Source organism: Megalops cyprinoides, chromosome 21 (assembly GCF_013368585.1).
Source record: "Megalops cyprinoides isolate fMegCyp1 chromosome 21, fMegCyp1.pri, whole genome shotgun sequence".
NCBI lineage: Eukaryota > Metazoa > Chordata > Actinopteri > Elopiformes > Megalopidae > Megalops > Megalops cyprinoides.
Window position 1 is genome coordinate 693,046 of NC_050603.1, and position 24,778 is coordinate 717,823.

Here is a 24,778-nt window from a genome sequence, read left to right on the forward strand (position 1 = left end):
CTCTCAGAGAGGGAAATGCCATTTTCACCTCCTCTCAAATCTGCAAATGCAAACAAAGCCTGCGTGCATGCATGTCTCCTGCCTGTTGGCGTGTATGCAGCAGGTATGCATGGTTAGCTGCAGCAGGCATGTATAGTTAGCTGCAGCAGGTATGCATGGTTAGCTGCAGCACGCATGTGTAGTTAGCTGCAGCAGGTATGCATGGTTAGCTGCAGCACGCATGTGTAGTTAGCTGCAGCAGGTATGCATGGTTAGCTGCAGCACGCATGTGTAGTTAGCTGCAGCAGGTATGCATGGTTAGCTGCAGCACGCATGTATAGTTAGCTGCAGCAGGTATGCATGGTTAGCTGCAGCACGCATGTGTAGTTAGCTGCAGCAGGTATGCATGGTTACCTGCAGCAGGTATGCATGGTTAGCTGCAGCACGCATGTGTAGTTAGCTGCAGCAGGTATGCATGGTTAGCTGCAGCACGCATGTGTAGTTAGCTGCAGCAGGTATGCATGGTTACCTGCAGCAGGTATGCATGGTTAGCTGCAGCACGCATGTGTAGTTAGCTGCAGCAGGTATGCATGGTTAGCTGCAGCACGCATGTGTAGTTAGCTGCAGCAGGTATGCATGGTTAGCTGCAGCAGGTATGCATGGTTACCTGCAGCAGGTATGCATGGTTAGCTGCAGTGAAAAGTGCAGGTATTCCATTATGCATGCCCCCGCGCTCCGGCTCCTGCTGCGCCAGTTTCCCCGGCGTCGGACGCATCCCTCTCAAACTCCTCTTTTCTCTGTCTCGGCCTTAGCTTCTCCCTTTCTGTCTTCTCTGTTCCCCCTCCCCCCCAGCGTTTAACGGCCGCTAATCTGATCCTGAGTAATGGCCCCTCCTCTCAGCCGTTTGTCTCCGGTTGTGTCGGCCGCTGACATAGCGGGTGACACCGCCTCCAGCTCCCGGTCCTGATGAACTGGCACCTCCACTGAGGTGCTGTCCCCGTCATCACGGCAACCGTCCCCCTGACAACCAACAACCCTGCGTGTGACCGGCCGGTGACAGCGCTATCCATCACTCTCCCGGGCGAAAGTGCTGCCCCCCCCCCCCCCCGCGTGCTGTCAGGGGGGGCACGGAGAGGGGTGCAGGTGAGAGAGGAAAGGAGCATCTCCTTCATCATGCCCCAACAGCAGAAAGGAAATTTAGACACGCAGATCTCCTCCGGCTTGCCTGTCGAGTGGTTGCCAGGCCTCGAGCATCGGTCTCACCCAGAGGCCCATGCTCTGCACGGAGTGTGTTACATCATGTGCCACCATGCTGTGCACTGTTGTACAGCTGTGTCAATGGAATCGGTACATCCAGGGATTTTAAGTGTAAGTATGTAACGCTTGGAAATCCAGCTCAGGATCAGTATCAGTTTTTTTAAAAGGCTTCAGTTCTCTGCTCCCCCCAGATCGGTTTCTGGAAGCACAGGCATACTGCCTTACAGCTTTGCCTCGTGGGTGTGGTCTCCTCACAAAAGGGTGGAGCCAACATCAGCTGACCTCATGCCAAACACCCAAGACAAATAAAAATGCATTTTGTTGAGCAAAATCTCTACAGCCCCCAAAAAGTATTTTGTCATTTGAGGGGTTTCCTTCCTTCCTCATTTAAGCCCAACAGGCACAGGAGTTAGTGAATGTCTGTGGTGAGAGAGAGGGCCTCTTTCTGTGAGTCTCTCAGATCCATCAGCAAGCAGCACAGAGAGGTGTAGCCTGGGGACTGGGGGGGTTGGGGGGGGCAGGACGGGGGGGTCAGCAGACTCCCAGAACCTGATGCCCTCAGACAGAGATTAGCGAGCGGCGCTGGGGGGTCGGACCAGCCTGACGTGAGGGGCGCGGTTAAACAGCAGCCTGCAGACACTGATGAATTGACACGGGGAAAAATCGAAGGCTCCAGTAATCAGCCGATGGATCTGATAGCAACAACATTTTTCAGGTTTGTCCAGACCCATAAAGCACGGCCCTTCTGCAGAGTCACCTCTGATTGGCCCTCCTCTTTGTCTCCCCTGCAGGACTGATTGGCTCTGCAGTGATCAGTGGCTTTCCTAATTCCCTGTGTGGTGGGGGGAGGGTGCCAGAGGGGGGCTCTGCTGATTTGTTCATTTTTGCTTTGTTATTTTTTTTGTCTTGTGGTGGGTGGGGAGGAGTCATTCCAATTAGCAAAGTAACTCATTATCTCCCGAAAGGCTTCCCTGCCTGACTCTCCTGCCTGACTCTCCTGTCTGACTCACCTGACACATTTTTGTGCAGTTTGCCGCTTAATGAGGAGAGGCAGTTTTAGCACACTGCGTTACAGTACTGTACCGTACAGCAGGGCGTGAGAATGCGTTACAGTACTGTACCGTACAGCAGGGTGTGAGAATGCGTTACAGTACTGTACCGTACAGCAGGGTGTGAGAATGCGTTACAGTACTGTACCGTACAGCAGAGAATGTGTCACAGTACTGTACCGTACAGCAGGGCGCGAGACCTCATACTGGATACAAACCTGCAACACTGTGGCCTGAAGCATTTGTGTGACATCTCTGCTCCATCTGGGGACAGATCACCTTCTGTGAAATTACCCCAATTTGTGAAATAACTGGATTGTTTGACAGTTGCAGTGTACAGGGAACAGAATTTTTTCATCAGTTTCATTTAAGCAATTCTGATTCAGAACTAAAATGTACTTTTATTTCTTTCAGTTTTTTTTCACACAGACATCCAGTTTAAAAACTCTAACTCTGAAAAAGCAGCTCCTGCACCCTGAGCCCTGGTGTTGCTTTAGTTCAGCTGACAGACATGTTTTGTGAAAAACTCGTTTCAGGTATTTTCCTCTGAAATCTGGAGAAGACCGATTTTCTTCAATGCCAGAACACTCTCTCGCGCACACACGTACTCAGAGTTGAAGGCATGAAGGCACTGGTGTTGTGTATCTCTTATTCTGAAACACACAGGTGCACTTATAAAATGCATGTGTGTGTTTACGTGAGCAGAGAATTTCACAGGCAGAGCCAGAACACCCACGCACGAACACTCAGACGCACGCACGCACGCCTGCAGGCACGCACACACGCTCCCAGCGTGGGGTGTGTACGCAGCGGCCGCTCTCCTCCCGCTCGTTACGGTAATTGCCTCCTGGAGCTTCTCGGCTCCCGCGGTCACGCCTGGCGGCTCACCCGGCGCCCGGACCCGAGCCGCGCTCGGCGGTAATTGCATCGCGGCGCGGCCGTGTGATCGCCGGGGTAAAAGACGAGCGCATTTGAATATCAGGCTGCGGCAGGCGGCAGCGGCTCTGACAGGTTCATTACCGCGGAGTGTGAGATGACTGCAGGGTGATGCAGACGGCGAATCGCACACAGTACCGGCAGACAGACAGCTTCGCACTCTTTAATAAGCCATCTCCGGGAAAAGGGCCTCCCACTCCCAATTTACCGCGCTGTCCAGTGCCCCGGCCCCGCCCGCCAGCTGAGCGGGGGAGGTCCCGAGGTGGCGCAGGCTGTCAGTCACGGCGGCTGCCGGTCATGTGACCACGTAATGAATCCGTAATGAACGCTACGCTGCCTCCGGCGCGGTGCGGTAATCTAATTAATATCACAGCGGTGTCGAGTTCACGGAGCGCTGACTGCGTTTCCGCACCTCACCATAAACACAGCAGCACAGAGATAGCAGCAAAAACACACACACACTCACACACACTCACACACACACACACACACACACTCACACTCACACACACTCACACACTCACACACACACACACACACACACACTCACATACACACTTTCACACACACACTCACATACACACACACTCACACACACACACACACACACACTCACACACACACACACACACTCACACTCACACACAAACACACACACACTTTCACACACACACTCACATACACACACACTCACACACACTCACACTCACACACACTTTCACACACACAAACACACACGCACACACACACACTTTCACACATACTTTTACACACACACACTCTCACTCACATACACCGCCTGCACCACCTGCTCTCCTGCCACACAGCTGAACCCGGGCCAGAACCTGAGTGGGAGTTCTGGAGCTGCGCCGGGCACCAGAGACGGCAGCACCTGCCCCTGTTCAGAGCAATGCCTGGGTCACCTGTGCGTACCTGTGCTGCCCGTAGGCCCGGGTCACCTGTGCGTACCTGTGGTGCCCACAGGACCGGGTCACCTGTGCGTACCTGTGCTGCCCACAGGCCCGGGTCACCTGTGCGTACCTGTGGTGCCCACAGGACCGGGTCACCTGTGCGTACCTGTGCTGCCCGGAGTTCTGCATCACCTGTGTGTGCCTGTCCACACTTCCTTCCCTCACATTAACCTCAGCTCCACAGGTTCCCCCTCTTCCCCAAGCCTGCTTGCAAGAAGGCTAGTGATTGGACGGGGCCTGCTCAGTAATGTAATGTGATTGGATAGGATGAAAGGCAGCTTCTGGCAAAGACCAACCCCGGCATCTGACTGCTAGGGTATCTCCCTGAGCATGCAATCAGGCGGAGAGATGAAACCTTCAGTATCGTCCCCTCAGACACCCTACAGCATGTCAGAAGTGCGCTGCAGGGGTGGGGGGGGGGGGGCAGAGATGGAACAGGATGTCCCCCCCTGCTGCTACCGGGCCTGTGGCAGGTGGATCATGCAGAGCATCCCATCACAGGAGAGACAGACCCTCGTTTCCATGGCAGCAATGGCAAAGGCAGGCTCTCGTTAGAGGCAGGTTCTCGTTCCTCCCAACATGGAGACACACACTTGTGCGGGTCTGCAGCAGAGAGGGTCTCCACCAGCCATCAGGCACAGAGCCACACAGACCAGCAGAGTCACAGAGCCGCACAGACCAGCGGAGAGTCACAGAGCCGCACAGACCAGCGGAGAGTCACAGAGCCGCACAGACCAGCGGAGTCACAGAGCCGCACAGACCAGCGGAGAGTCACAGAGCCACACAGACCAGCGGAGAGTCACAGAGCCACACAGACCAGCGGAGTCACAGAGCCACACAGACCAGCGGAGAGTCACAGAGCTGCACAGACCAGCAGAGAGTCACAGAGCCACACAGACCAGCGGAGTCACAGAGCCGCACAGACCAGCGGAGAGTCACAGAGCCGCACAGACCAGCAGAGTCACAGACCACCCTCAGCAGAGAGAGTCTCTGTCAGTTGTCAGGCAGGGGGTGCTGTGCTCTCTGAGTACCGAACTGCCCAGTAACAAGGACAGCACATTCAGCCTGACGATATTCTGTACCAGGGCTACATATTCCTGACATTGTCTACCTGTAAAACAATCTTCGGTTTTCTGCAATGCAATAAACACATTAACAGTGTAATGCAGAAATACATGTATTTAGTTTCTGTTGTTTATCTCATGGGGACAAATGCTTAATGTTCATTTTTAAAGACAATCAAGTTGCACTTACTGTTCCGGTGTACATTCACATGTTTAAACTGATCTTTATTTTATGTATTTTACTTGTACATTTTACATGATAAAGTTCTTCCCTGAATCACTTCCTGAATCAGGGCCTGATCGAACACACCGTAGAACCGTCTGTCAGCTTTTTAAAATGCAACATCTACTGCCCTCTACTGGTGAGGTCAACACACAACATGCTCATGCCGTAAGATGTCTTTTCAGTGAAGAGCGTCCACACAAATTTTAGCTGTTGGACTGTTTCAGATTGCCTAATATTAATACATCAACAGCAAAGGCATTCAGGTTAATCCATATTTCTCTATATGTTCTTATCGGAATATCTGTAGAAACACCCGGAATTCCCCTATATTCCTGGACGCACAGCTCCTGATTCACCAGTCAGCCTTCATCTCTGTGAACTTCAGAACACATCTACATTAATAATGTTGAGCAAATTAAGAGATCTACACCTTAGTTAACACATTTAACTTTATCTGAACACATAGACAAACTTGACAGCTGCACCAAAAATTTTAAGAGAATTCAGTCCTGCATCCGGAAAGATCCGGAGCAAAAACTAAACACACTGAAAATACACATGGCATATGTTTTTGGAAAATCACCAAAATACCAAATGCCAAAAGCCAAATCCTACCTAAGCTGCAAATTCACCGGCAGAAAAGATGTGCTGCTTTAATGTAGGCTAAATATCAAGCCTAAACACAGCAACCTTGGTCTGAAGCTGAACACACAAATAATGACGTGTGGGTGTTTGGAAAATCAAAATTATGTGAGGTTTTATGCTTACGTCTGTAAAATGCAAAGCATGTCATCAGTTAAAAATGTGGGGGGTTTGTACTTTATTACTTATAAATAATAACTAGACGTGAAATCAGAATGCTGACAACCAATTTAGAGACACATGAGATACAGGCCACTCAGCTCTCAGACAGCAAGCACATATCATATTATATTTCTGCCATTACTGTGCCACATCACCATTTTTATCACCAGCTTGAGATTGTCAGATTTAAACAGATATTACAATTTTGCATACTCCATTACTGAGTATTTATGGAAGTAGAGCAGAATTTGCCCTGTTCTGTCTGCCCAGCGGTACAATTTCTGATTATTTACATGTGATTATAGTATCAACAGCTGGTGCACAGAGACCTGAGAGCTGACAGGGGCGAGTCAGTGCTCATGCTGAAGCCGAAAGTTTGCGCTTTCTGTGCCACGGTGAAAGGACTGATGCAGTGAGCTTCCTGTGATGACTAATGATGCCATTCTGATGGACTTATCTGCTTTGTTACATGCATTCAGAGAGAGTGCATTCTGCCACAGCACAACGTCACTGTGGCCAACAGCTTCAGTCAGACTGTTCCCATGAGGCGAAGTGTTTGGAGAATCAAACTACTGAGAAAAACAAACTACTGATTGTGGAAACCCCAAAGCTTACATTTAACCATGACTGCCTCCTAGTGGTAGAATATCGTTACTGTGTCCATTTGGTGCAAACAGTTCAAATCAAATGCGATATACAGTCTGGAGTAATGAAGAACATGCATTTCTCCAAGCAACAGTTACTTACATCCTTCAGATGAACTTCCAGCAGAGAAACGCACAGCAACTCCAGTTTTCTTCAAGGAAATTTATTTTCACAGTTAGAATTAATCCTCCATTGAAATCAGAAAATGTTTTTTGAAACGTGATCATGATACAAAAATTCAGTCTTAATACACACAGTACCCTTCGGAACCTTTGCTGTGGAAACTTTCTTTTTCAAAGTTTAAACTGCGCAGCTAAAATAACATCCATTTAAGAACTGTTCCCAGCACACTTGAGAGAACTGCCACTTTCTAAGTTAAACAGTGCTGACATTTTCCCTTATATACAGATTTTTTTAAATATAAAAACAGAATTAAACTTTGCTTCCTGTGAACAAGAGCATTTTAGCACAATGATCAAAGAAGAACTGAACTGACTAGAAACACTAGAGCTGATCTTTCAGCAGATCAGAAATGTAACCGTCCTCAATCACAACGCAGATCAGTGAATTCCTGTTACATCACACATCATTACACACCATTACAGCTTTAAAAGGCACAGCATTCTGAAGGATGTAAAATAAGGCAACATTTTGGACATTTGGTAAAATACAGAATTCTTCTCCCATGTCGGGGTCAGAGGTCACCAGTCACTTGCTTCAGGCCCCAGGAGAGCTCCACACAGGTGGGAGGGAGGAGGGGTTAGCAGCGTAAAGGGTGTGGCATACTCTGATGGGGCAGGTCAGAGGTCAAGGGTCAGGGGTCAGGCTTTCTGACACACAGTGGGCTGCTGCTTCTGGGCGGGGCATCTTCCCCACTGTATCCCAGGCCGGTTGATGATGTTGTGCTGAGGGCGGAGACACAGATTGAATCCCCACAATTCCACTGGTCTCAGGACTCATTTGCTCAGTGAGCCAGAGAAAATGTTTCAAATTTCACACGTTCTGTAACTGTCCCCAAGAATGTCCCTCAGCATCACTCAGCACTAATAACTACAAACCCTGTGACAGTTACAAAGAACGAACTACAAACCCCAGAGGCCTGGCGAGGGCAGAGGCCTACCTCTCGCTGTCGGAGTCCTCGGAGGGCAAGCGCCGGCTCTCGCACACACAGCGTTGGATAGCCTGGGCCACAGAGTAGCGCGTCCGGCCCGACGCACACGCCTCCATCTTGGACACGCTGAGCCGGGACTGCAGGAAGAGGTGCAGGCAGCTGTCAGACAGAAGCAGGGGGTCCTGCAGCACTCTGAGAGGGAGACAGATCACACATCAGTGCCAGCTTTACACTCAGAAACCACAGAAAAGGCTGAGGGTCAGGAGTTAAACAGAACTCCTCTGGGCAGCAGCACTGGTGCTCCTACAAGCCCGGGATGTTCCAGCATCAACTCAGGGAACGTAAGGAAAAAAAGACATGCAGTTCCAGTGGCTGGCCAGTAGGTGGTGTACAAGTCACAGCAGAGCAGGGAAAGCTGTCAGAGGGAGTGTGTCAGACAGTCACTCCTGCTTCAGCGAGATGCTGTAGAGCATCGGTTTTGGAAATAGACTTATGTTACATTACATTAGTTTGGAATCTCACCTGGAATAATGTAGCTACAGTACCTAGCAAGTCAATCTGCCAGAATTACTAAAGCAAATATTCTGCTGCATAAATTGCATAGACAGTAGCCAATAATAAGAACAGCCCTGCTGACCAAACCGTTACTGCACTGCATGACAAACCCTGCACGGCCTGAACAGGCAGACAGGCGGGGGGGTGACACTCACATTTCCAGGAACTGCTGGAGACCCTCCATCCTCTGTTTGACCTGCAGGGGGTTGTTCAGGCTGAAGAAGGGATTCCAGGGGGGCAGTTTCGGGAGCTCCCTGCAAACAGAGACACGTTCAGACATCGATCACACGCACCGACACCTACTTTCAGCACACTGCTGCTAAACCAGACACTGAGGCTGGCCAACAGCAAACGTTTCCTGGGATACCCACAGCAGCACGGCGTTGAACTGGAGCCTCTGCCTGAGCCACACGAACTCCCTGTAGCGTCTCCGCACGCACGACGTCTTCCTCCGGAAGCACATGCTGTTCGTCTGCAGACACAGGAGAGGGCAACGCTAGCAGCCATTCCAAAGACACACCCTACAGCCACCACATACAGACACACACCCTACAGCCACCAAACACAAACATCACACACGGACATCACACCCTACAGCCACCAAACACAAACATCACACACGGACATCACACCCTACAGCCACCACACACAGACATCACACCCTACAGCCACCAAACACAAACATCACACACGGACATCACACCCTACAGCCACCACACACGGACATCACGTCCTACAGCCACCACACACGGACATCACACCCTACAGCCACCACACACAGACATCACACCCTACAGCCAAAGTTGGGGAAAATTAAGATGTTCCAGGTATATAAACATGGGTCCAATTTGCCCTTTTTTCCGGGCTGTTCTGTGACTGGGACCTGTGTGCCAAATTTGATTACACAAAGCAGTGTTTTGATTAAATGATTTCTCCAGGGTTGTTTGATTGAATGATGCAGTGATTCCTCCAGCACTGTGTACTCACATGCAGACAGATCTCATAGCTGATATACGTGTGCCAGAAGTCCTCCCTGTGTACCTGCGGGTCCCGAACCAAGACGCTGACAAACTCCTACAGAGGGAAAGAAACAGATCCGCTCAGTCTGAGAGAGAGAGAGAGAGAGGGAGAGGGGGGGGGGGAGAGGGGGGAGAGAGAGATAGATATCAGGCTTGCATGACAGAGACCACTAAAAGAGGAAATGCTGAAGCTGACCACATCCCTTGGGCAGTCAGTGTGAGGAACTCTGTGTGTGTGTGTGTGTGTGTGTGTGTGTGTGTGTGTGTGTGTGTGTGTGTGTGTGTGTGTGTGTGTGTGTGTGTGTGTGTGTGTGTGTGTGTGTGTGTGTGTGTGTGTGTGTGCGTTTGGTGTTTATCACAGAGGCAGTGGGGACATGCTCACCTGCTTCATCAGACTGTCCATGCCGTGCTCGTCTTCCATCGCAGACGCTGCTGAAAGCAGAAACTCAGCGTTACACACATCTTATTCCCACCATGCACACACACTACAGAATGCAGACACTGCAGCTACTGACCACTGCAAAGCAATAACCAATACATAAGCCATTATTCTGCCCAGCCCCTGTTTGCAGTAAACATAACATGCATTTAACACAAGTGTACATAAGTATTTAATTTTGAAAACGTTTCCAAGGGCAGCAGGACAAAAGGAGGGTTCTGTCGTTGTGAGTAAATCTTATCAGTCACTGACATTTCAAGCATGTCGGGAGACCAGAGATGCTTCCAGGAACCAGGAAGAGTTCATTCATCAGCCAATTAGAGTGCCGGCGACCTGCCAGTCTGTCTCCCCCCACCCCCCTCCGGGCAAAACAGCCATATACTGCCAGTCTGTCTCCCCCCACCCCCCTCCGGGCAAAACAGCCAGTCTGTCTCTCAGGGCTTTCCCAACAGTGCTAAAGCTAGCAAGCTAATGCTAATGTTAAACTGCAGCCAGCACCATATGCATGACTCTTCACAGGGTGTAGACCATGAACTGCTTATCCATTAAAAGCAATTCTGGTCAAGCAATGACACAGAGCAGTTTTCTGTAATGGTGCACTAATTATGAATGAAAACAGCTGACTCATTGGATCCACTGGGATTCCTGTGAAATGCACAGCTCTACTGTCCAGCACAACGCAGCACGCATGCAAATACACCTGTCTGTCAGTAAAAAGTTACTTCGTTTGTTTTGTTTTTTTTTTTCAAATCTTAAAGTTAACTGGTTTGCTGACATATCTTGATGATTGTACGTGCATTTCGAGCGTTGCTAAACACTGGCTCGGGGACCCCAGAGTCGCAACCAAACCAAAGTTGTAGTGCAGTTTATATGTTCACGGTTTGCCTAAAGTCAGATAATGCGAAACTGTTGTGCCCGTGGAACTAACACGTGTTAAACTGTAAATTCAGGTTCCATTCAGCAGAGCGTCAGCGTTTACCTCACCGGGCCTACCTCTAACTTTCTACCTGCGTTATCACTGAGAACACATCGCCTGCGTGACGGCCTGGTTTGTCGGATACTGCGGGCTGTTTCACTCATTTCATTTATGAGTTACATTTATCCATTTAGCAGACGCTTTTATCCAAAGCTACTTACAAGTGAGGTAGAGTAACAACACAAGCAAAAAACATATAATATTACAAACAATAACAACAATATTAGAAGCGCTGCATGACCAGGTTACAATGGTTGGCCCGACAATGTACAAACTAGCCGGTAGAGATAATGTATTCTAATCGTTTATTGCACTCGTTTTCTTTTTCTTTTGAATAGGGAAATGGATTTGAGACATGAGAAAATCCTTTAGGTGGTAGTGTTTCATAGCTTTTCTGTTCATATCATCAGACTGAATGCCGAAAAGCTTGGGTTAAAGCCACTAACGTTAAGCCAAATAAAGCTATGATGCACGCCTGGTAACAATCGATTCATACAGCCACCACCGCAATGCACAAACAAAATTGCAGATCATCGTCGCCGTACTTATCGCCCACGACAGACAATGTATAAATCTCGCGGTGTGCAAATGATGATACATGATACATGTTCGGAGCTAGCCAGCCAAATCTGACAGTGGGTTTTTCCCCAAAATACTGTCAACAAAGTGTTTATTTCCCGAAAATGCATGCCTACCTTTGATTCGGTTTCGTGTTTAAATCTGAACCTCGCCGGACTCCAGCGCTCCAGGTGCCGAACTGGGTGCGCTCCCCACGCGCTGCGTATTCTTAGGCACGCGCGAGCCGTGAACTGCAGTTAATGAACCTCTCTGCGCGCGCCCGTAACACCGGGAGTCGTCCACGCGAAACCTGAAAAGTGACGTAGGCTACTGTTAAAAATAGACCATCTAATTTAATTTAAGTGGACTCATATTTAAAAGCATGAAGTCCAGGATAAATAACCGCATCGCTAGTATTCGTGGGCGTTTTATTAGACTAATCTATGATGCATGCGATACAACATAAATTCCACAAAACCTCATGAAATGTGAATTCTCCATGTCTGATAACACTTCAAAATAAAAGGCCACTGTCACCGTTGATGTATAAATGCGTACATTTGTTCATTATATATGCTTTTATCTATGGCACCAGTGTGACAATAACCACCGTTGACTACGCTGCTTACATTGACAGTGTCCGTCATCTAGCACCCAGCCCCAACTCGATGTAACTCGGTAACCACACGGAAGAGCCTGGTTTATTAGCAGCCTGTATGCAAAAGCGAAGACTGCATTCCTACGGTGATCCGAGTATTTTCGCCAGTTTCATCTCAACAGCATCCGAGACAGTAAAGAATGGTGCAGATCAACGACTCGGGTTCAAGCATGGTCTGTGAAACAAGACGCTTTTAGAAGTCGTGAAATGTCAAGAAGCCCTGTAGTTTTATCGCTTAACGGGTTTTCTGAGAAGAGCCGCAGCGTAAGGGTGATAGGGTGGGGGCTCTTCGGAACGCATTGGGTTTAATGCAGGCTGGCCTGCGATCCACTCTCCGCTATCGCTGTGCATGCGTGTGATGTGACGCATACGCCCTGGAACTGCGCTCCCCGGGAATGTCAGAAAGTTTCCCTCCTAACACTCAGACCGCTCGCTATACGGTAACATAACACGTGACAGGACATAATAATACCGGATAACGTAGTGAGGACAGGTATACGTTGTATATATATATTTACGTTATATACATTATATACGTACGTTCTTTACCGGGCTGAGTCAATACTGTAAAACACAACATAAATTACACACGATCACTAACGCAGAGACTGTAGGATGTTATGAAAACACTGAACATGAAAATGTTTGAGGTGTTATGACAAAGTTTTAAAATGCTGCGTGGCGGAATACCTTGCGAGTTGTGCCTGATTGCTATTGGACGCGTTTTACCCAAGTTTCCACCGGTCGAGCACTGTTTTCCCAGTTCTGCGTTCTGATCCGCTGAGCTGTCCTCGTTATTCTCGCGGAGAAGGTGAGAGTGGTCTGAGAGCGGCGTTCACAGACCCATCTAAATACCCTCTAACACTCCCACCCCTCCCCCACGACCTGTCTCTTACACCCCCCCCCCCCCCCCCCAATCACCAAGGAAGGATCCCTAACAGGAGTCCCGCAGACCTCAGCACACGGACCCGTTGTTGGCTTGGACATTACATTTCGTTGTGTGTACAAATTAATCATTTTTATCTATGGATCAATGTGATACTTTTATGCCTAACTGTCTGAGTCAGTGGACAGTTGGACTTCAGCTCTGGCCATGAATGGCCCCGTTTCGTTCAGAAATCCATTGGTAGTGTTTACCCTGGTGAAACCGTCGGGGACACCTCTGTTCCTCTGCTCCGGGTGACCGGAGCCACATTCTCCTGTTCACACTCACACCGAGCAATATTACGCAGCATTTTTACTGTGATTGCACGTGCAAGTGTGTTTAACTGACCCGCGCTCCGGGTCATCGCCACCAGGGTCCTGACCAGGGTAAAGACAGTATCGGGTTACAGCGCGTAAATTAGGCTACGTTTTTATCTGTAAAATTTCTCCGTCTCAACTTCTACTTCTGGAGTCACCATTTTCCCCGGCTAAAGCATTGCAACCTTTCAAACCTAAGTACTCAGGTATCAGCCGCTTTCCCCCTTTCTTTCACAATTATACTTTTACGTTTGCTTGTTTGCAAGTTAGTTTCAGCATCCCACTCCATCATTTGATACTGATAAGTTGAAATGCATCAATATTTTATCAGTTCGGTTAAAGTGAGTGATGATCAAACGCTCTGCGACCATTTCTATTGTAAACACTTCTTAAAACTCACCAGGGGACTACAGTAGCTATCAGTCAGCCCAGTCATCTTATCACAGCACAATTCGATTGACTGTAAGTCAATGGCTGTAATTATTAATTGAATATCACGTTCTAGATACGCGCTACAATAAATGCATAAAACATTTAATAATATTGTTATCCTTTGTATTTTAATGAACGTGTAACATTTTTATAAAGGGACACACGCACAGGTGTGTAGAAAGAAGAAAACGAAGCTGAAGCGGGCCTGTGTTTTATAACACTCAAGATTGCATACATATCTGCTGTAGTTATTGTATTTTAGATTTATCTTTATAACTGAATAAATGTTTACAGATGAAATGTTTTGTTATAGAAACGCTAAACGAGGTGAGTGACCTATAGCCTGTGATAAAACTGCCCTCAGTAATTCACTCATTTCAGTCGGGTAAGGTTTTTTATTATTAAAATGGTATTAGTCGCGGCAGTGGTGTTTATCATTTATAGTCTACAGTTCATCTTGGGTCAAGTTAGTACTTGCCCGTTTCGCGTCTGGTTTTTGCGTTTTCCAGTAAACCACTACCAATATATAGGCCTAATCAACCAAAATTTAGGCTATTTGAGTGCTGTATGCGTGTCGGTGTGTGTCAGAAATAACTATGGCAATGAGCTACAGGAGATACCACGAGATAGCGTGATAGCATATTTAAGGGGTCACAATGCCTGTGAAATGAGACGTTATCGCGGCCACACATGAAAGCATCCATTTGATGGGTCACAAAAGTCCCGCAAATTTGAAATTATAGTGATGTCAGGGTTAATCTACCCTGTTCACACTCGCAAATTTCAGGCGGAACAATACGTTAGAGTGAGCAGATAGGCGTAATTGTGAGCGCAAAGGATTACGCCGTCCCCTCTGTCTCCCGCTATCCTTTGTGAATAAATGAGGAGTCGCGCAAATGATTACTTCCGCCGCTGGACGCAACAGCGTTTAAAATGTTATTATGGAGCACAGCGTTAAACACACTGGGCTGCCCCTCTGTGGCCAGAGAAGGTCAAAGCAGAAATCGGGTCTGTGGAAGCCTTTCATAGTTTATCTTATTTAGCTCGCGATATTTAGGCTACTTAGTATTTAATGTTAATATTTTACTCCACAGACTTCATGCATCCTAACCCATCTGGGGATGACGGGTGGTTAGCTGGCTAACTGTGATGGCAGGTACTACGCCATTCGCCAAGTTACGGGTTGGCGGAACATAGTTTACAGCTTTGGCCCTTTTATGGTTTTCCAACAGAATTAATCACAATAACGCAGAGGTGTGGCACATTACAACCCCTAACCTCATTTAAACATACATAATTTGGAGTTTAAATGCAGATTCAAAAGAATTTAGAAAACATTTGAAAGGTTTGTTTTGGAATAGTGCTCGTGTAGGCTGTGCAAGGCAATGCCCCCAGACGGAATAGGCCTACATATTTTAATTATTTATGTTTTATTTTTTAAGTCCTATTGAATTATAGCATATATATCCCTCTCGCTTAAGAGGGAGTCTTGGCCAAGAAGCAACATCAAACAATTACAGTGGTTTGAAACATCACGTACGTTAAAATGAGACGTTAGCCTACAACCATATAGACGAGAGCGTGGTGTTCAGGAAAGTACAGCAGGAAACGGGAATGAAGCTAAATAAATCACCAGCAGAAGTTAAGATAAAGAGCGAACAAACAATTCTTTACTGCTGTATGGCAACTCATTCATAGAAAAAACAGTGAATCTGCCTGTGATGTGCTGTTAACTGATCAATTTCAAACGTATGGTTAACCAGCTAACGAGGTATGAACTTTTTTTTTTTTTTACAAAGAGTGATTACAAAGATTTTAACAAAAGACATTTTAGCAGTATCGCTTTCCAGGTCGTAGGCGAACCCATTATTCTCGGGAGTAACTAGGGAGCCGCTTCACTTGTGATTTAAAACAGTTTGAAACTCTCAGTATATTGTTGTGCGCTTGTCCCTCTCTGTCTGGTAAAGAATCAAGTGATAAAAACGACTATTAAAACTTGAAAATGTGCGACGAGCCTTTGAATTACAGAATATTCTGTTTTCACCCCACAATTCATATGCTAATTGATGTGAGTCAGACATAATCAAAAACACAACAATGTCGCAAGCCTAATTTTAGGGCGACTCACCCTGTCACACATCTCAGTCCGCTGTAATTTTATTACACGGTTTTTTTGCTCCTTGCTCACGGTGTCCAGCAGCCCTTTCCTTCTCTGCTGGTGGTCTGCATTTAAAGATATGCATTGTGGGTATTAGCTCCGTGCTAAAATGGCGTCCAATTCTGGGCCTGCTCTTATACCTTTGCTACTACAGCCTAAGGTCATTAGGATCAGGGCACCCAGGGTCTCTTAAATAAATAATGATATATTTATTATGAATGTGTGTGACACAGCAAGACCACCCCCAGACTGCCCCGCCCCCCTCTTCCGAGGCCCCGTTAGTGTGAAGTGTTAATATTGACTGGCAGCAATGAGTGGGCAAGTGATCTTACAAACAAGGACGGGTGTTAACATGTTCACTTTGAGCACAATTTTCAATTGTTAAATTCAATAACAAAGGATCAAAACGAGGTTTACAAAAATAACTGTACAGTACAAATCTTGAAGAATTTGTCACATAAATTGACAAATATATAGGATATAAACACACCAATGGCTCATTGGGGTTTCAATTCCATGAAAAGTACGGAGGGACATCAAACAATGCATAATAATTAATTATGACGTTTGCTGTCCATCGTAAGGTAGCAGAGCAAATACAATAAGAAATTCTAAATGCATCACATACAAGCATGAGAATTAGTAAAATGCAAGGGTGGTAAATACTATTATTTCTGGGCTATTTGCCAAGCCAGATCCTTATGCTTGTTAAAAAGGTAGGCATTGTTAATATTTTTCCAGGCCGCTACACAAGGGTCAATTTGTTCTTATCTGGTGACATTGTATTTCAGTTTGCCTCCTGGATAATTCCTCTTTAAGTCTTGATGAAACTTTATGTTTCTTATAGTTTGACTCCTTCGTAAACGTGAGGATGTGTCTGAGTGTAGGGGATGTTGAGGGATGTACATTTTCGCCAGACTAGTTAAACGGTACAGCCAACGCAAAATCTGGCAAAGAAGGACCACAGCCAAGTTGCTGGAGGCAAAAGACAAAAAACTAGAATTGGGGTCAGACAGATGGCCTGTAACTTGGCTACTGTCTCTGGGACATTTTGGCCCCCCTTTATCTAAGGGTCTGTACACCATGCATCTTCTCATGCTCGCTTCCCTCCCCAGATAAACTGGAATATCACCCTCCATGAAGACAGCAAAACCACCCTGGGAATGGGGAAGGTGGAGGAAAGAAAAGTAAGACTTTGCATGTGGAGGTTAGTTCTCTGTCTCTTCACTGGAAGAGCTTGTTTTTAATCTTTGACTTCCCACTTTTTCCATGTTTTCACCAATTTGGATTCCCAATATTTTTATCCACTCTTCATTAACCGTAAGCCCCAAATTCACGTAAGGTGTGGAGTATTTCACTTCTGTCTCTATTCATTTTTGCCGTAGAGGCCATAGCTAACTGTTCTCAGATGTTTAAGGCTCTTACGATTGATGTGTTATCATGCAGCAGGAGTGTGAGGTCGTCCATGTATAAGGAGAGTTTGGCCTCCTTGGCTCTGCTTCCTGGGACTGGGAGTGTGTTTGTCTGAGTGAACTGACATGAACAATGGAGGAGGTAGCGGACGATAGCGCACACCAGAGCTTATTAAAAATGGATCTATAAATCTGCCATTTAACAACACCCTGCTCTGACAATCCTCGTGTAACACATCAAACCATGTTTTAAAGATTGGCCCAAAGTTTAGCCGAGACAGCACTGCTCTTAGGTAGTTGTGGTCAGTTTTGTCAAAGGCCTTCTCTTAGTCTGTCACTAATGTGCACAGAGGGAGTCTGCAGTCTGCACCCTTACAAGAGCTGGGGTGTCAGACATCTACCTCTTCTTTACACCGCAAATCTGCTCTGGCCCACAATCTTACCCACTACAGACTGGAGATGAGGAAAGAGGGCTTTAGTTTTTCTTTATGTCTACTCCAATAAGACTTAGGAGATGCTAGTTTATTAGATTTCTTTTATCTCCTTATACAGCAAAGATACTGTACTCTCTCTAAGGGAGTCCCCTTAGAATCTTTCATGATAGACTTCTAATAGAGGTGCTTTTAGCAGGTCCCAAAAAGTGTAGTAAAACTCCTTTGCTAACCCATCAGAGCCTGGTGTCTTACCATTCTGCATACTCCTCATGGCCTTTGTAATTTCACTAATTGTGAGGTCTCTGTCTCAGGACTTCCTGTCCTTGCTGCTGAGACTACTGCCCAAACAGGTGCATAGGAGATTGATCATCTGTGTTGGTTTCTTCACCTTTGTACAAGGATGAATAAAAGTTCTGAACAAGAGATGATATTTGTTGGGGAGCCACAGCTGCTTTGGGACAAGCTCGGAGGAATCACTGGAGGCCCAGAGCGGAGTGCTCCTGACACAGTGAACATGGTTCCATTCAGTCCCGTTCTAACGCAGAGGAGTCGCGGGGTCACAGGTGTGCCAGGTGAGCCCACAGCGGAGTGCTCCTGACACAGTGAACATGGTTCCATTCAGTCCCGTTCTAACGCAGAGGAGTCGCGGGGTCACAGGTGTGCCAGGTGAGCAGTGACTGAATGCTCCGCTGATTCTGCAGGCTCACCCAGCCCTGGTGCCCTCAGCATACTGCACACAACGGGACTCACCCCAGCCTAACTCTGGCTCCCTGTCAAAATACAGACCCTTTGTGAAAGGAATGTGTGTATATAGCTGCATGTTTCAGGTGGCAGTAGAGCATAGTGGTTAAGGAGCAGGACTTGTAATCAAAAGGTTGCTGGTTTGATTCCCCACTGCAGCACTGCTGCTGTACCCTTGGTAAAGGTGCTTAACCCACTATTGCCCCAATAAGTATTCACCTGTATAAATGGATAATGTTGTTAAAAAACAACTAATGTATGTTGCTCTGGATATGAGCATCTGCTAAATGGCAATCATGTAATGTAACAATTTTACTGCATTTATTTTTTGGTAAACTCTCACTCAAATCTGGCCTTCTCCAGGACCAGGGTAGAGCTGCTGCAACTTCTTACTAAATGGGAGCAAGAACACAGATGGTAAAATGAATATAAAGCTTTATTGAACAGCTGAAAAATATTTACAAAGTGAATATACAGCATTGTTACTGTTCCAACAGGATTCAAGTTTTGAACACAGAAAGGGTGGGGGTGGCAAAGAAAGAAACTGACCAATCGTCAGATGGTTTGAGAAATTAAAAAAAAAAAAAAAAAAAAAAAGCACAATCGGCTCTGAGGTTCCAGTCTTACATCTACAAAACAGACAAACTGACACTGAAACAACGGCTTATTAAACAGGCGTTTCTGCTCGTTCCCTCCAGAGTCACACACTCCTGCAACCATGCTGCAACTTCAACCCAGCCGCATCACACCTGCGGCATTTCCATAGTTACCATGGTGTAGGTTGTCCTGGTAACAGCCAGCACATGGCCTGAGCAGGGCTCAGCAGGGAAAATGCTTATTGCTGCTGGGAAGTGTAGTCTTTAGCATCTGAGGACTGTCACACCAGTTCATGACTACATCTCCCACCAGCCCTTGTGTGGTGCTTTCCAAAGGTTGTGGATCTCGTGTGTGGGGGCCCCCCACCCCCACCCCCACCAGCCTGTAAACTCCACTGCTGACCCCCCCAGACATCCTAGTGCTAAAAACGTGTGCAGCACAGCCAGGACTGTGGCTGCCCTGCACCAACATTAAAAACTAAACTGCCCAAAAGAGACAGGTTAAAAAAAAAAAACGACTACACCTATGGGGGAGGGGCAGGGGGCGGGACAGGGGCAGAGCCTACTGCTGCTCGTCCTCTGGACAGGAGTGCCAGGTCAGGCGCTCTTCGTAGAAGGCGATCACGACCTGCGGACAGCGCGTGTTCGCCTCCTTGGCTGGAACCAGGTCGGCCTCGTCAGAGTCCTTCCTACGTGGGGAGGGAACCGGGTTTCGGGTCAGTAGAGCAGGGAGGGTGGGGGCAGGGGATATGCGTCCAGGTCAGACGCCACACTCAGTTTAAACTAAAGATTTTTCCCCCAGAAAAGCTGAGCCCACAGGACAGAGCGAGTCTCACCATTTCATGAGAAACATCAGCTCCCCGCTGCTGTCCGTGGCACCAATGATCCGCTCCGGCTCCAGGTTCCGGGCAAATCCTCGAGGCTTCTCACCCTGCTAGAAACACACACACACACACACACACACACACACGCACGTCAAAGACCTGGGGCATTTCCCCTCCCCAATCTGCTACACCAGACTGTGGTCTGTTCACCTGACCCGCAGATAAATGCGGACGGTAACAGCAAGGGACACAGCGGGGTCTCACCGCATCCTTCTTCTTCTTGGCTTTGCTGCTGTCCTGCTCGGGCTCCTCGCTGGTGCTCTTCCTCTTGTTGGAGTCGGGCCGGTCGGGCCGATCGGCGCTGCCCTTCTGCGCTGCCAGGAAGGCCTGGATCAGCTCGGGACAGTCCAGGTTCTCCTCTGGCTCCCAGGTGTTGTCAGCCCTGAGGCGAGAGGCAGGTAAGCGATTGCTCTCACCACAGCTGACCCTCTACATTCCACTCAATACCAAAGGCAGCTCCAAGAGCCACTCTAACAGCCTATTCACAGCAAATATTCAACAATATTTCAAAGTGCCTCAGGTAAGGGGCATAACAGCACAGGCTGGGCATTCCATCCATAAACCCTCCTACAGTCTGAGTCTCTCCCTGCGGAGCATTAAATATGCATATGCACAGCTGTCTTCCTCCCACTAGAGGGCGGTAGAGGGTTTACTCACTCTGAAAAACCTTTCCACTTCAGGAAGTACTCCACCTTCCCATTCACAATGCGCTGGTCGATGACCTTCTCCACCACAAACTCCTCCGCTGGCTCCACCTCCTTCTTGGCCTTGCCGTTCTGCTTCTTACCCATGGTGCACTGCAAACAAGAAGACGTCCCACCAGCACAACATCACACGTACAGCCAGGGACACGCCCCACCAGCACAACATCACACATACAGCCAGGGACACGCCCCACCAGCACAACATCACACGTACAGCCAGGGGCACGCCCCACCAGCACGACATCACACGTACAGCCAGGGACACGCCCCACCAGCACAACATCACACGTACAGCCAGGGACACGCTCCACCAGCGTGAGATCAGCCACTCGTCAGCTGCACTCCACTGACAGCACTTAAGTTATCTGTGGTCAAAGGGACCAGACTGGTGATCAATAACTCTGGCTCTTAGGCAGAATCTAACGCACGTCTCCCTCTCCTCTCCCACACCCCCAGTAATACCGGGACAGCTCCTTTCTCAGGTTCCGTCGCCCCGTTCTGCCATGCCCTCTTCCGTGAAATGCCGACTACAAACCCGCGTGTGGTTTGTAATGTTGCATAAATTCGTCTTCCTATGGAGGTAAAGTAGCTGCTTTGCTAGACTAGCAGTAACTACAGACACTCAAAAGCAGCAGCGGATACCGTTAACAAGCTGGCAAACCCTGCATGACACTAAGAAGATTATTCTGATTGCTGATACACAGCTCCTCCGGGTAGGGGTACAGAACAGGGGCTCTTTGGGACGCTGCATCTGCCCCTCAACAGTGTATGCCAAACAACGGCAGTGTCATGTGACCGGTCATGTGACCTGGGCGCCCGCTGCCCGTGCCCGCCCCGCACTCGGCTGCTGGACGCATCGCTCGCCCGAGGTCCGCGGGAGAGACGCGTCGGGCCCTCGGCGCCATCAGAAGCGGGCAGAAATAACTCCCCCAGAGCGCCTCTGCAATGCACACGCACTGCGAGCGGTGGGGCTGGCACAAATGAGCTATAAGCGCACCGATCCTCACTCAAACCGAGACGAGTAGCCAGCAAGCCCCAAACAAAGGCGACACAGCCACCCCCCCCCCTTCACAGGCAGGGACTCGCCGAGCGCTTGCGCTCCGGCTGCAGTAAGCATTCAGCGAAGGCTTCGCCCTGCTTCACCCCGGCTAACAATGCTAGCTTGAAACATTCGTGCGATTTCGCAGCTAAAGCTTATGAGAACCGTACAATCACGCATCTTGAACGGCATCAAAAAGGGCATCTTGCTGGTTCGCAAGCAAACGACAGCGTTATCCCCCAGCAAAGTGCCTATTATCAATACTAAAACCCTAGTTCATTAGCGACCTACAGCATTATTACATTGCTTAGCATACCGAGCTCGTATGTAGCTGGCCGGTTCGCTATCAACACAGCAACAAAAACTAAAACGATGAGAGTAACTAGTTAGCACGACGGTAAAGGCTGCTTACGCCTGCCAGCCGGTTTGGGTGTGTATCTGAACTAGCCGGGTTTTTGCAGGTAAACATGTCAGGCCAGCTAGCCATCCACTTCGTTTTCTGTATCTGGCTTTTCAAAGCTAGCCAGTTAACTAACTAATCGAGCGAAAAAGACAAAACCTCGGCAATCACGCACAACAGAACGGGCGCATGTTACCCCGCCACCGGAGGCTCGCTAACCGGCTAATGGCTGCAAATGTTTGTTGCGAATCAACGTCTTTACTCCAGCAAGAGGTGGATTAAAAGCACGCCCGTTACCATCTTGTGAATGTCAAATTCCCTTAAACTGGGAAAGAAGCTCGGCGAGGAAACGTTACCTTTAAAACCCGGTTTAAAAGGCCCCGCTACAAGCCCGTCCCGCACAGCGAAAGTCCTCGTGCCGTGCGGAATCTGCACGCGCGCCAAAACAACCCTGCTCTGCATTTATAAGCGGCTCGCGCTCCACTCGCGGTTCGCGCGCTCCGCGCGCACTAGCTGCAGAGCACCGGAGCATGCTTCATCTGCGGGGCAAAACCGAGACAAAGTAACCCTCACAGCGTTGTTGTGCATATCAGTTTGAACTGTATCCCTTGATATGCCCATACCTTCATTTTCTACATAATTATTTCAGAAGATATCGGGTTTGAATCAACAACCTTTTGAACCCTCTGCGTAATTTACGTAGACAAAGACACACCTCCGGAATGTGCATACGGAACGAGGCGAGTGACGTTGTGCAACAGCGCTGATGGGACATGTAGTCCGTAGTCAGATCTCGCGTGGAGGACTTTACCGGGTGAGTTTCAATCACATAGTGCAAGAAAAGAAAATTCCACTAAAATCACGAGCCGAAGGAGGAATTCAGACGTTCATTTTTTATGTTATGTATTTTAATGCACTGCTGTGTAAAGTGTGCTCCTGTGTGGAATTTCATAATTTAAATTAGAAAGAATAATTGTACGCTGAAAGACAATCACCGAGGTCGTCGGGACAACGCTGTAATCATGGTCACTTCCATCTCGGAGTCGGAGTCAGACGCTGTTAAGTCCGGGGAAGGGCATCTCGGCCAACATTCCCAAACATTAAGCCTTTGGTGCGGGAATGGTGTAATCATTCCAGGCAAACAGAGAAGGTACAGCTCCTTTGTTGAGTCTTCTCTGTCCCCCAGCTGTCACAACGAAATCACCTGTCTGGAAATGCCTACTACAGAGGCGAGAATTTTGAGTGGGACTGAATTTGCCTCTACGGATTTCAATGAGCCACTGAGCCCGTACCCCAGGATCGATTGGAAACCGATGAAAACTAATCTCCGAGTTGTACCTCGACGAATTAGCACATCGAGGCACACAACAGTGTAGAGACGTTTTCTCCTCTTGCCGCTGATATGTTAACCTTTTCTCCTTAACCTTAAAAACACTCATTATCGCTATTGCTATCTAAGTTTTCCCGCAATTCCCCTCACAACTACTACAACCGGAAACAGTGATGCACACCACGCAGAAACCGGAAGTTGCGACGCCATCTTGTGCACCGGGCGAATAGGGCTATTGTTAGGCATCAATGTTTTAGCATTATATGCTTTTCTTTTAGCAGTTTTCAACCTGATGCCAATTTACTCAAATTCTGACTGGTGCTGAACCTGCAGTACCCATAAATAAATTATCAGGGTGTTTACGGTCAGAGTCTACATGCTATTCACTGTGCTGGTACATTGGAATTTATATTATAGTCATATTCTGTCATCTGCGTTTGAATCATCTACAAATGTTTTTTAAATCACCCTGGATAAAAGTTTCCAAATTAGGATATACATGTGTTCTACTTTACTTGTCTTCAGATTAGTCTGAGTTATAAGGAGTACTCCATGCTCACTGACACAAGACCTTCAGTGTAGAGGCCTGTGGGTTTTAGGAGTGTTGTTCATGTTGCGATTTGTGACATTTGAAGAAAATCAGACGATATGTGTAAGTGAAATGAGATGCTTAGGTCTGCCAGCCCAAGAAACTCTCAGGAAAAGCAGGTTAATGTTTTCCTTTTTATTTTGACAAATCATCATGAAGGTCCTGCACATGAGACTGCTGGCGTCTCAGTGCAGGACCCCCCCCCCTCCCTCACCCAACAAAAACACACAAAATAAACCCAATTTAAAAAACAGCAACAAAACAAGGAATGGCCTTTAGGGTCCAACCAAGTACAAAAGAAAATAAAAAAACATTAAAATGGATTTTAAGCACACTCTTATGCATGAGGAGCTTAAACAAAACAAATGCCCCCCAAAATCCATCTCCAGACACACACAGAGTGATGGGGGGGTGGTGGTGGTGAAGTGTTCTTTCTTATAAAACATGGCATCACATTACACTCATTACAAAAGTATTACATGTGTTTTTCTGCCATATTTCACTCCACTCAGAAAAGATCTTCACACTCCAAACTGAGACTTCCATGCTTACATGCAAACATAACACATC

At 47.8% G+C, this 24,778-nt stretch overlaps 2 protein-coding genes across 4 annotated transcripts; both read right to left on the bottom strand.

The window, feature by feature from the left end:
• Window positions 1-7,630: 7,630 nt before the first annotated feature.
• On the bottom strand, window positions 7,631-11,839 carry snx10a (sorting nexin 10a). 2 transcript variants are annotated; one of them, XM_036516231.1, is made up of 7 exons: window positions 11,727-11,839; window positions 9,999-10,045; window positions 9,585-9,671; window positions 8,969-9,069; window positions 8,753-8,851; window positions 8,052-8,234; window positions 7,631-7,836 (listed from the first exon to the last, which is right to left on the bottom strand). In XM_036516231.1, exons 2-7 carry the CDS (start codon window positions 10,035-10,037, stop codon window positions 7,746-7,748), a joined length of 600 nt encoding a protein of 199 aa, XP_036372124.1. In that variant the 5' UTR covers window positions 10,038-10,045; window positions 11,727-11,839; the 3' UTR covers window positions 7,631-7,745. The 2 variants fall into 2 exon arrangements, with proteins under 2 accessions (XP_036372124.1, XP_036372123.1); XM_036516230.1 differs by having other exon boundaries at window positions 9,999-10,048.
• A 7,355-nt stretch (window positions 11,840-19,194) lies between these two features.
• On the bottom strand, window positions 19,195-22,742 carry cbx3a (chromobox homolog 3a (HP1 gamma homolog, Drosophila)). Of its 2 annotated transcripts, none has more exons than XM_036515614.1 (5): window positions 22,646-22,742; window positions 20,804-20,943; window positions 20,351-20,528; window positions 20,099-20,193; window positions 19,195-19,951 (listed from the first exon to the last, which is right to left on the bottom strand). In XM_036515614.1, the coding sequence occupies exons 2-5, from the start codon at window positions 20,935-20,937 to the stop codon at window positions 19,825-19,827; spliced, it is 534 nt and encodes a 177-aa protein (XP_036371507.1). In that variant the 5' UTR covers window positions 20,938-20,943; window positions 22,646-22,742; the 3' UTR covers window positions 19,195-19,824. The 2 variants fall into 2 exon arrangements, with proteins under 2 accessions (XP_036371507.1, XP_036371506.1); XM_036515613.1 differs by having other exon boundaries at window positions 20,099-20,196.
• Between the last annotated feature and the right edge of the window lie 2,036 nt (window positions 22,743-24,778).